This window comes from Cladophialophora yegresii (assembly GCF_000585515.1).
Source record: "Cladophialophora yegresii CBS 114405 chromosome Unknown aczIN-supercont1.1, whole genome shotgun sequence".
NCBI lineage: Eukaryota > Fungi > Ascomycota > Eurotiomycetes > Chaetothyriales > Herpotrichiellaceae > Cladophialophora > Cladophialophora yegresii.
The window spans coordinates 348,130-359,369 of NW_006913045.1; the positions used below are offsets into that span (position 1 = coordinate 348,130).

General features: G+C 55.0%; 4 protein-coding genes across 4 annotated transcripts; 2 read left to right on the top strand and 2 right to left on the bottom strand.

The window, feature by feature from the left end:
* Positions 1–410: 410 nt before the first annotated feature.
* On the top strand, positions 411–1,361 carry A1O7_00131 (uncharacterized protein; the record flags this gene model as incomplete). Its single annotated transcript, XM_007754173.1, has 1 exon — positions 411–1,361. The coding sequence occupies one exon, from the start codon at positions 411–413 to the stop codon at positions 1,359–1,361; it is 951 nt and encodes a 316-aa protein (XP_007752363.1).
* A 402-nt stretch (positions 1,362–1,763) lies between these two features.
* Positions 1,764–3,724, bottom strand: A1O7_00132 (uncharacterized protein; the record flags this gene model as incomplete). The annotated part of the gene is made up of 2 exons (XM_007754174.1): positions 1,764–2,433; positions 2,511–3,724. 2 exons carry the CDS (start codon positions 3,722–3,724, stop codon positions 1,764–1,766), a joined length of 1,884 nt encoding a protein of 627 aa, XP_007752364.1.
* Positions 3,725–5,430: 1,706 nt separating this feature from the next.
* Positions 5,431–6,408, top strand: A1O7_00133 (uncharacterized protein; the record flags this gene model as incomplete). The annotated part of the gene is made up of 1 exon (XM_007754175.1): positions 5,431–6,408. The coding sequence occupies one exon, from the start codon at positions 5,431–5,433 to the stop codon at positions 6,406–6,408; it is 978 nt and encodes a 325-aa protein (XP_007752365.1).
* Positions 6,409–9,469: 3,061 nt separating this feature from the next.
* On the bottom strand, positions 9,470–11,192 carry A1O7_00134 (uncharacterized protein; the record flags this gene model as incomplete). The annotated part of the gene is made up of 2 exons (XM_007754176.1): positions 9,470–10,160; positions 10,219–11,192. The coding sequence occupies 2 exons, from the start codon at positions 11,190–11,192 to the stop codon at positions 9,470–9,472; spliced, it is 1,665 nt and encodes a 554-aa protein (XP_007752366.1).
* Positions 11,193–11,240: the final 48 nt, after the last annotated feature.

Below are 11,240 nucleotides of genomic sequence, written 5' to 3' on the forward strand. Positions count from 1 at the left end.
CCAGGCGCGCCGAGGTCAAGGAGGTTGTTTGATTGACTTCTCCGATGGCTTCACCACATTCAAGTGAGATCCAGATAGACAAGCACAGCGACTCGGAGACGAAACTGGATCAGGACCAAGATTAGGTGGCTTTGGCTAAGCACGTGATTTAATTTAGGATTGGTGCCGGGCTCCCCCAGGCCTTAGTTCCAGGCTTCTTCGCAGCCTAGGCAGCCTAGAGCGTCTTCCGGGACCGTGTCCCAGCTAATCCACTTGCAGCCGGGCCTTGAGATCAGCACCCATCCAATTTCCACACCCCAGCCCCGCTCATCCTGTCCCCTCAGTGCGTTGTTCACGCGCATTTCGGCTGATCGACCTCTCCGTGTTCTTGTTGCAAACTCTCCTCCAGTTGTCCGTCAAGAGGTCCGTCAATGGCAATACCGCCCTCTGCGGTCGTATGGGCCATCAGGGCTTTCTACCTCTTCAGCTCTGCTGCCATCATCACAGTCTGCCTCATCCCGGCCTTCGCCGACAGGTTTCTTGCGTACGGCGCAAGGGCACGGCGTCACACGATTGACACGCGTGGCAAGCGAGGAACTGTAGGACAGAGTCAACAGTCGGTAGGCACCCAGCTCCTCGACCACCTTGCTACATTTACTGTGCCTCATTCGTGGTTCACACACTTCTACGTCCTCTCTCTTGTGTGCTCACTCACCGCCTTATCTACCTTCTACTACTATGGGTACTATGCTGGAGCGACTATCAAGCAGAACCCGGACCTTGCAACTGCGGCCTTCGGTGCCCATTTGATGCTGTTGCAAGGCCTGCGAAGACTGCTCGAATGTGTTTACGTTACTCGAAACAGCACGTCGCGGATGTGGGTCGGTCACTATGCAATTGGGATGGCGTTCTACATAGCCACCAATATGGCAATCTGGATTGAGCAATTATGTCGACCACCGTCTCCAAGGCCAGCCACAGCAGAACAAATCGTTTTCTGGACATGGAGGACGATCATCTGCACTGTCCTTTTCTTCGGCGCTTCAGAACGACAAAACCGCTATCACCGGTATCTATCCAGCCTGAAGAAATATTCTTTACCTGAGAAATACGCTTTCCGATATTTGATTGCGCCGCACTACACCATGGAGTGTGTGATCTACCTGAGCATGGCCCTTCTGGACACGCCATCCATATTCAATCAGGAGAGCCAGCTCCCAATGGCCACAAAAATCAACTGGACGCTCGTCTGTGCCCTGATGTTTGTGGCGGTGAACCTTGGTGTCACAGCAGACGGGACCAAGGAGTGGCAGCGCCAGAAATTCCACGAGAACAGCTCCGAGATCGAGAAGCGGTGGAGGATCATTCCATGGTTGTTCTAACAGATCCGACGCCCAGGACGCGAGCGATCGCGCCACGCGCCTTTGTGTTACGAGGCTGCTATGAGCTTATGACCTTCGCCTAATCTATGCACGGCCAGATCAAACCGAATATGCCTCAATTTCTCTTTTGAGCCCTGCAGCTCTTGGCACGTCGTGAGATCCCATTTCTCTCCATGGCCAAGCTCGATTCTATTCCAGCATTGATTTTCCGTCATGTCCTGCAACAGCGCCGGCGGTTACATCGATGGAGCTTGGAAGCACGTTTTTCTTTCGTCTTCTTGGCCTCGTTGTCTTCCCAGATCCGCCAGTATCCCAGTACTCAAGGCGGACCACGACGTCAAGAAAGGTAGAGTGTTTCTCAGACTCAGCCGACCTGGCCGCTTGTCCGAGTGCACATTCTTGTCACTGCCCTTGTGCCTTGTCGTCACGGTCGCCGTCCTCCTTAGATGTCATATCCTTTTCATCGCCTTTTGCCTTATCGTCTTGCTCTTCATCTTTCTTTGCTTCATCGCCTTTCGCCTTATCGTCTTGCTCTCCACCTCTCTTTCCTTCATCCTCCTCCGAGCTCAACCCCTTCACTGCCGCCTTGATCTCCTCTCTAAACCTGTCCCTCTCCTTCCGCTTCTCCTCCCGCCATGCCTCCTTCTGTACCTTCTGCTCCGCGTCCTTCCTTTTTCTCTCTTCATGGACGTTCTCCATCCAGCTCTTCACCTCGTCCACGGCCTTCTGGGGATCTTTCTTGTGCATGAGAAGGTAATCCTGCAGATCTGCCGGCGAGAAGTCGTCCTCGGGGACTAATGCCGCAAAGGCATCCGCCAAGCCCCGCAAACGCGTGGTCTCCTCGTCATTGCGCAACCGAAGATCATCCTTGGGCTTCTCATCCTCGGTCGGCGTATTCGGCCCAGCAGCCTCTTCCATCCCCCTCAAGCTCGAAGAGGTAGGCATATCAATAAACATGCGCAAGAAGATCTCCTCGGCCTGGCGTTTACTCGCGTTCTTGAACCCCACGCGCACACTGATGCGCCCGGCACGGACCAGTGCGTCATCCAATTCGTTGGGTTTGTTGGTCGTCCTTTTGTTCGCCATCTGTTAGCCAGTAACATAACGGTGGATACTTTTTCGTGGGGGGAAGAAAAGAGTCAGACTCACATGATCAAAACATGCCCCTCGGGCGCTGCGACGCCGTCGATCGCATTCAACAACCCACTCAGCGTCACCCGCGAGTTACTCCCGGCCTCGTCATCGTCATTGATGTTGTAGTCGTCTGGATCGCGCGGCACCTGGCCACGTTGGAGTCCGTTGACCCAGGCCGGGCCCCCGCGTCGTGCCCCGGCCGTGGACTTGCCCTTGCGATTCAGACCCGCGGTGTCAATGTCCTCGAGCAGTAGCAACGACCGTCCAGGCAGCTGGTTCAGCAGGGAAATCAAGTCCGAGTCCGTGAGATCGTTGTCCAGGAGTGACAAGTTATACACGTCCAAGTTGAACTTGCTCGCGATGGCGAGGGCGAAACTCGTCTTACCCACGCCGGGGGGACCGTGGAACAGGTAGCCTCGCCGATAAGGGATACCGTGGTTGGCGTAGAAGGTCATGGTCGCCTGGTCCATGTACTCGGCGATATCGGCGAGGACCTGCTCCTTCTGCTCCATCTCGAGGATGACCGTGTCCAGGGCCCGTCGGGGCTTGCTCGTGACGCGGCTCCACGTCTGCCCGCCTCTGTAGGGTCTGCGGATGATCGTCAGGGAGCGCTCCCTCGCCTTGTTGAGGAAGTAGATGTGCTCGATGAGGTCCTTGATCGGCTGGGTCGTGCGGCCCAGGCACGAGATGGAGATGATTTCCATGCGCTTGTAGCGGTTGCCGAAGTAGGTGTGCCCTTCGCCGAACTGGCGCGAGCAGAAGAACAGGCGCTTCTTGTGCACGAACAACTGCGTACCTTGGCCTTGTTCGTACTTGATCTTCGGCGGTTCGTTCATGCGCTTAGTCTCCTCGACGTCGGGATCGTGGTGGCGGACCCGTCGCCGGCCTGTGTCCTGCGGCGTGTTGGACATGGCGTTGAGGACTTGATCCGTGCGGAAGGTCCGGTGGTCCGAAATCCACGACGTCAGGTAGCCGAAGAGGTCTTCGTCAGAGCTGACGTTGATGGTGGCGACGATCATGGACGAGAACTGCGTCCATAGTGACCTTAGCCGCGCGGCGGGGCCAAAGTAGTACAGCGCGAGGATGATGCCGAAGAAGCGAAACAGGAAGGGATATTGCTCGAGCAGAGGTCGCGCTCCTGGTAAGAATGACGTGATGATATATTCTGGCAGCTCGACGAGGCTGCTGCCGCTTGTAATGGCGGTCTTCCGCAGGCGTTGGAGATCCATTGCGAGAGACGCTGAACGCAGTCACCTTTGATATTGATGCGGACTGGAGATTGATAGGGATGAGTGACAGTGGCAGCTCATATGTCGAGTCCAGCTCTCACAGGACTGATTGACAGGCCACAACAGCGGTGCAATGAAGTCGAAGGATCTGCAAGGCAACAGTCGTGGATGGGTTTGCCTGAAAGCCGTGGCGATGACTGGATTGCACCACTCAAAACGCAATCGCTCTCTGCCTAAAGACTTCAAGTTGCCTCTGTGCCAGGCGCAGAATCTCCGAAAATCATGGAGATGGGACTCGACTCAACTTGGATTGCGCCGTACTCACAAATCCTCTGTTCGGTGTGACCGGTCAACGAGCATGGGTATGTATGTCTGCAGGTTGCCACACTCTCAAGCATCCGGCACAGTAGCACCAGCAGGCAGCAACTGACTAGGCTCACCTCGATGTTGATTGGGCAGCCGCGATATCATCATACAAATGTGGAGAAGAGATATAGGTGCTCGTAAGACATTCAGCTGCATTCGATACACTTTTGGTGGGAAGCCGTGCATGAGATTTGCAGGTCGGTGATGAGCGGACGATCTGGCGCCAACGCTTCAGAGTGTCATGGAGCTTGGACTCGACAAAGACAACCCAACCCTGAGTCCCAGCTTTAGCCCTGCTGCCTACAGCCCATCCAGCAGATATCTATAGGCTTTCTCATCGTTCTATGCCTGACGCTACGTATATATGCGGCTCTGCAATGGCTCGGAGTGGCATGTGCGGCGTATGCTCCGTATAAGGTTGCCACAATTGAAGCTGAGAATGAGCGGAGATACAGCATGTCGAATCCTTCCTCATCTTTAGTAACTCTCCGGAAAGTACCCAGTAGCGAGCTCATAGTGCCCAGTTGTCGAGATGTCCGTTCCCCTAAGGCTTTCCACGTTTTCCGAAATGATATCGGTGTCTGCCCATTGAGGTGTCATCTCCGCACGAGCGGTACCAGCCTAGATATGATACTGTATCAAAAAGCGTCAACAGGCTAGGGGTTTTCTGGTTCATTGTCACGCACAACACATAGGAAGGGCAATATAGGTGAAATGGTCCTAATGAGTCCGGCGAGACCAGGCGTACTGAAATATGGCGCCTTGACTGTGCGTTTCATCAACAGCATCGAAGATGAACCGCGTGTAGGGTAGCATCTGGATCATAAGAAGCCAGGGAGCCGGCACCAAAGGCCCAAGGTGGTTCAGATGCCACGATTATGGAGCTTAGTTGATTTGTGTACCCGGACTCTTTAGACTTATGAATTGAAGTTCCACCTGCATACCCTCACTGCTGGCGGAGGAAATGCCGGTCAATCAAGAGCGATAGTGCCCAGTAGCACGAAGCCAGAAGTAAAGGGTGCCCAGCTTTGACGAGATCTTTGCATTGAGAAGAGCGGTACGATGGTGAAATTAGTCAAGACAAATGTTGAGATGCAAGCCATCTTTATTTGAGAGCTCGGTGAACGAGAAATACAGCGGAAAATAATCCGAGGTACGAAGGTTGACGTCATTGGCCTCGCAGAATCTTGAGTGTTTCTTTGTGATTCTCGTCATTGCCTCTGCCAAAGCCAACTTGCCAACAACCTTGTGGACACTTCACCTTCTCCTTACCTTAATTTAAAAGACTATGTTACCTTGTAGCTGAGGCGGTCTTACTGTCACCCTCTCGCTCCACCATCATGCCCGCCGTTCAGCGCAACGGGCGTACAGTCGCAACTCAGGATAGGCCAGAAAAGGCATCGCAACAGTTCACTTCGCAAGCAATGCCTCCTAGCCGACCGAGGCCGTCCTCCTACCTCCTCCTCGTCTACCCGGTGATCTTAGCGTTGGGATCCCTCTTCTCCATTCTCTCGCCAATTGCGACTCCTCCATCAGAACCACTTACGCCTGGCATCGCCTCAGACTTGAATGTGCCGCATTTCCACCACACGAACTACTTCGCAGGCAAACGCAACATCGTCAATGTATACTTTGTCAAGTTTGGCTGGCTCTGGACAACACTGGCCTTTGTGTTGCTTCAGATTACCATCCGGCCAGCAAACCAAAGACACTACGTTCAGACGGGCCTGCGCTACGCACTGGTTACCCTGTCGTGGTTTCTCACCACGCAATGGTTCTTTGGGCCCGCTCTCATCGACCGCAGCTTTACGATCACAGGTGGTCACTGCGAGCCTCAAATAGTCAATAACACGGGTTTGAAAGAGGCAATAGATATGAGTAGGATCAGCTCCGGCTTAGCTTGCAAGGTGGCGGGTGGTCGGTGGCGCGGAGGATATGACATCTCAGGCCACGTCTTCATGCTGGTGCTATCGTCTGCCTTTCTCCTCTATGAGCTGCACATCTCTGACCGCGACTCTTCACACCCATCTGTCTCGCCTCAGGCGGCAGCAAGGTTGGCGCACGAGATGACCGAGGAGGAACGCAAGGCAGTAGGAGGCTGGGAGACAGAGACCCAAGCGCGGATCAGAATCTGGTCAAGATACTTTGCCTACGCGGTCGTGTTGTTGGATTTCTGGATGCTGATGATGACCGCCATATGGTTCCATACCTGGCTGGAAAAGTTGGCGGGCTTGCTTATCGCGGCTGTGACGGTGCATGGGACTTATTTCCTCGGCGATATTGTGCCCTTCTGGCGTGAGCTGGTTGGTGGTTTGTAACGGGAAGAGCATCAACAAATAATGCGGAGGGCAGACGAGTGAGCGGAATTATTGTTGCGACAACGAGCCCACGTTCGGATCATGAATTGATGCTGCTACTAAGGCGGGCGCCGGCACTCTCGCTACGCGCACAATCATACTCCCATCAATCCCAAAATATACTTGGAAGCCATGCAGAGTGGCAACTGCTCGCACATCACCACGAATCTTGACAAGGGTGATGCCGCCCTGTGCTCGCCCCCGGGTTTGCCCAGGTCCACAGCGGCCGGGTTAGGGATCAGACATAATCGGCTCTCGAGGTTTGCCCCCAAGGCTTCATGTGTGTGCCATGAGACCGCGGACTCTTACTTTAGGAGAGGTGTATTGAGTAAGGGCGGAGGAGATATGATTGAGGACAACCATGTACTTTGCGGCCTGACCGTCGGACCTCTCGGAGTACTCTCTTTCGACGAAATCATGCCTCAAAGGAGCTTCAGCAGTAGAAGACAAGAGCCGTCACTACAACACCAGGAGAACAAGGCTTGAAACTTGACATCGCTGCATGCCCAGATCCTGGTGTCCGCGTTATGCTCAACACAAGCACACTGCTTCCCGTCATGGGCACACAGCATCTCCTCACGACATGTCTCAGTAGAGGAGTGAGGCACAAAAACTTTCAGCATGGCGGTCAGCATGGCGGAGACCAATTACGGAGTATTGTCCTGATCTGAACTTTAACTACAGCAATGCCGAGTGTACTCTTCTTAAAAATACTTCTGTCGTACGGAGTATAGTATTTCCAGAAAATCTCGAAGCGCTTGAATGGTTGGTGGAACATAAAACAACAACCACTTGCTCAAAGACACTCACAGCTCCTATATGTCTGACGGCGGACGCATACACGTACTATCAAAAAGAGCTTTACACCTAGCACTCTGTTCAACATTGCCCGTCATCCCCATCTTGGTCTCGAAAGCAGTGTCATTAGCTGCTTCCCCTTGTCCATCGCCAACATGGACCTGGCTCAAATATCCAGTATCCTCCGGTGGCTCGTAGTGATTCACGATCTGAGGATCCACGATCACGCAACGATGGTCACCTGAGCTGCAGAACGAAGACATGGCGACATCGAATGCTTCGTTGGCACCGGCTGCCAGGAGCTCGAGGACCTTCGGTGCGCTCTGTCGTGTGACAACATAACCAAAGGTGCACACTCTTCCGACGTCTGCACAAGGCGATGATTTTCCTCCAATTTGTCCCTGAGGAAGTGTTTCGACCAGCCTGAATGATGTTCCATTTTGCAGCGAGCCTCGTCCCGATATTTGTGAACCGGTGGCATCCAGTCTTCGGTTGCAGGCCACAATGACCTAGCCAAAGGACGTCCCAGTTGTCACCATAAGGACGAGGATGGTGATCTGGCGTCTCGACAAATTCGCGAACATTATCGGAGATCAGCCGAATTTGAGCTTTCAACGTCACGTCAAAATCGACGTCGTCCTCGACTATGAACGCTGTCTCGAATCTAGAGGCAACGACGAACTTGAGTAGGTCGATGTGTGCCAGCCATGCTGTGGCAGAACCGTGTGCCGGTGTGGGTTTTCCAGAGTCCCTCCCAATATGCTCGAAGGCTGTGATCAACTCCTGCCGGTTCTGAGGCTGGATGGGGATCGTGAAATCCAGGCCAACAAGACTTGCTGCTGCCTCCAGCCCTCGGACCCGCCAGCTGTTTCCGGTCGAAAGCATAAGCAGCTTCTGAAACTGAGGAAGGGTCAGTATAATTGATCGCAGCCACTGGGTCCACCCAAGGGAAACTGCAGCACTCACCCCAAGCGTCGAGTTTGCCGCCAATTCTCTCGGCCACAGATATAACAGGGCGATACGTGGGAGTAAAAAGCTTGTTTGTTATCATATGCTTGCAACAAAAAGCCCAAGACAGTCAAGATAGTGATGGCAGCAACCACCTGCAGGCGATACCGCAACCAGCTACCGAGACTCTGCCCTGTCCAGGCCTCGAGCATGATCAAGGCATAGAAAGGTCTTGGTTTAGCCCGACAGAGTCGTTCAACATCTGGACAATGACACAGTATAATGGCGAGAACACGACTTGGGTTTGGACGAATTTAACAGTAGCCGCGCCGAAACTATTGTGTCGGCCATATTGAGCAAAGTACGGAAGGCCATGAGGACGCTTCCATACCCTTGAACAGGAACGGAGGATCGTTGCCGCTGTGTCTACGTACTGAAGCCGTGCCGCCGACGCAGCGTCCTTCATCTAGGTAGCCAGCGGGCCCCAATGGATGGGACCTGTCCATGGCCTTGATGGTCTGCTTCACGAGGCGCGAAGTGGAATTAAGCACTCTGTATTATCCCGTATATCCTGGACACTGTCTACCTGCCCACTCCAAACCTTTTCACGAAACGAGAGGCTCTTCACTGGCATGCCCTGGTCATCGTCATCATCGAGGCTAATACGGATTATCTGTAAGCTTTCTTAAGAACATGCCAAGAGGGTTTGAACGGACGATTGAAGGACGGCCCGCAATAGGGCCAGAAGCGCCGAATGAAGTCCCCGGGGAAGAAGGACATATCTCTGATATGGAGGAGACATGGCCATAGACACAGACATGGATATAGACGATGTGTAGTACGGATTGTCTTCATCTGTCGGATTCAGACTCAGATGACTTTGGGACTATGGTGCGTGGCCTGGCTCGCCTGTATCCTCAGACCCGACAATGGAGGAAGTTGAGCCGATGCTCTGAACAACGCCTCTCCCCTCCCAGTCTACCATTGCAATCCAAGGCACTGCATCCATAATGTATACATGTCCTACACATCGCGCCACGTCGCTTGCATGGCAGAACCGTGTAAAGAAGGGACATTTTGGGTACCGTAGAAATACTGTAATAAGGACGACAAAACAGGAAGAAGAGGAAGAAGGATTGCCACAGTACCGGCCATGCCAATATGTATGCCAGACCACGCTATGCCATCGATGATCGATCGCCCTCATGATGCCCGTCCTGCCTCCTATACCCCCATGTGCCCTTGCACCCATGATTATATGCCTGTGGCGCGCAAATTATACCCTGTCCAACTTTGCCAGCTTCTTCCTCTGCTCCTCACGCTGGCCCTCCTTCTTGGCCCTCTCCTCGGCACTCGCCCCGGCACGTTCCTCATCGTCGCTGAACGCGTCGTCGTCCTCGTCCTCGTCATCGCCCGTCAACTGGAAGTACTCCTCGGCCTCGTCCGCCGGCGGGGGCGCGCTCGCGCCACCCTTCTGCATGGGCCCGGGCCGTCGATTCCTCGCCTGGCCGACCACGAGCGTGAGGACGACAACCTCGACAACCGCCAGCGCCACGCACAGCGAGATGGTAAGCCAGCCGTAGCGGCGGAGCATGAGGCCCAAGATGACGTTGACCATGCCGAGGGGCAACACGGCGCGGCCGAGCCAGACGTGCACGGCGGACATCCAGGTCTTGCGGCCGCCCGTGGCGACAAAGACGACGTGGTGGCGCCACCCCAGCACGGTCTGCGCGGCCAGGGCGCACACGATCAGGATGCCGAGGTATTGGTGGAAGATGGAGATGGAGCGGGAGTTCAGGAAGCCGATGATGGCGCCGATCGAGACCGACACGGACGACAGCGCGTTGATCGTCCAGTGGTAGTTGAAGGCCGTGCCGGCGGCGGCCGTGCGCGGGGAGCGGAGCAGGTAGATCGCCGAGGGGTACCCGAGGAGGAAGGCCAGGGTTAGCAGCAGGCCGTGGAGGTGCCTGCCGACCGTGGTTAGTTACTGCCCAAGGGAAGTGCAGATACGACGGGGATACATACCACATCCACGAGCGGATGTTCCACTGCTTGACCGTCTTGACGGGTTCTTCGACCTTGGAGCCATCGTCGGCACCGGGCGTGGATGTGTCCGAGTCCGAACCGGTCGGTGGTGGCGAAGCCTCTTTATCGCCACTAGCATCCGGCGCACCGTCACCGGTGCCGGGATTCAACTGCGCAGCGATGATTGCATCGCCCTTCTTGAGCTCCTCGTCGCTCGGAGCCGTAGGGTCCCCAATCTCACTCAGCCCGCTGTGGTCGCTGACCTCGTCGATGGTCTGGAAGAATGGGACTTCACTCTTCGCGTTCAGCAGGTCGACCCACAGGAACCCGAACCCCAGGCCGAACTGATGCATGTCGATGCTCCGCTCGTAGGAGAAATCCCCTTCAAAGTCCTGCTTGAAGTTACTGCTCCAGATCATCGACTGCTTGGTGCTATCGCTGTGGATCCCCAGCGCCGGGGCCGTGAATTTCTCGTACCCGCGCACGATGAATTCCGCCACGCCCAAGTGAGAGGGCTTGGCCTGGAGTTGCTCGGAGTACCAGTCCCCCGTATACGGCTCGAAGCGCGTACTGATAACCTCCACGTCGGGAATGTCGCCGGAGTAGAAATCCTTCATCTCGTCGAGCGGTCGAGGAGGATGATGCCCATCAACGGTCCGCACAGTCATGGTGAGATCATTGCTGGCCGGATCGCCGTAGATGATGAACATGAGCGCGCCTTTCATTTGGGGGCCGAGACCGAGCGCCGCCCAGCCTCTATTGCTCGAGTCGTACCGGAACATCCACATGCGGACGTACAGGTCGGATTGCGCCGTCGTGGTGTTGTAGTAGTTGACCAGGCTGAAGGCTTGGTCCGCCCGGCCGGACTGGCCCGTGTGTTTGACGAATTGGACGGGGCGGTAGGCATTGGCGAGGACGGTGAAGATGGTGACCAAGACGGCCAGGACGGCGGGCAGCCGAGTTGAGAACAGCATGGTGTGGAATTTGGCTGTGCCCACTTGAAGTTGATGCAATACACGGAG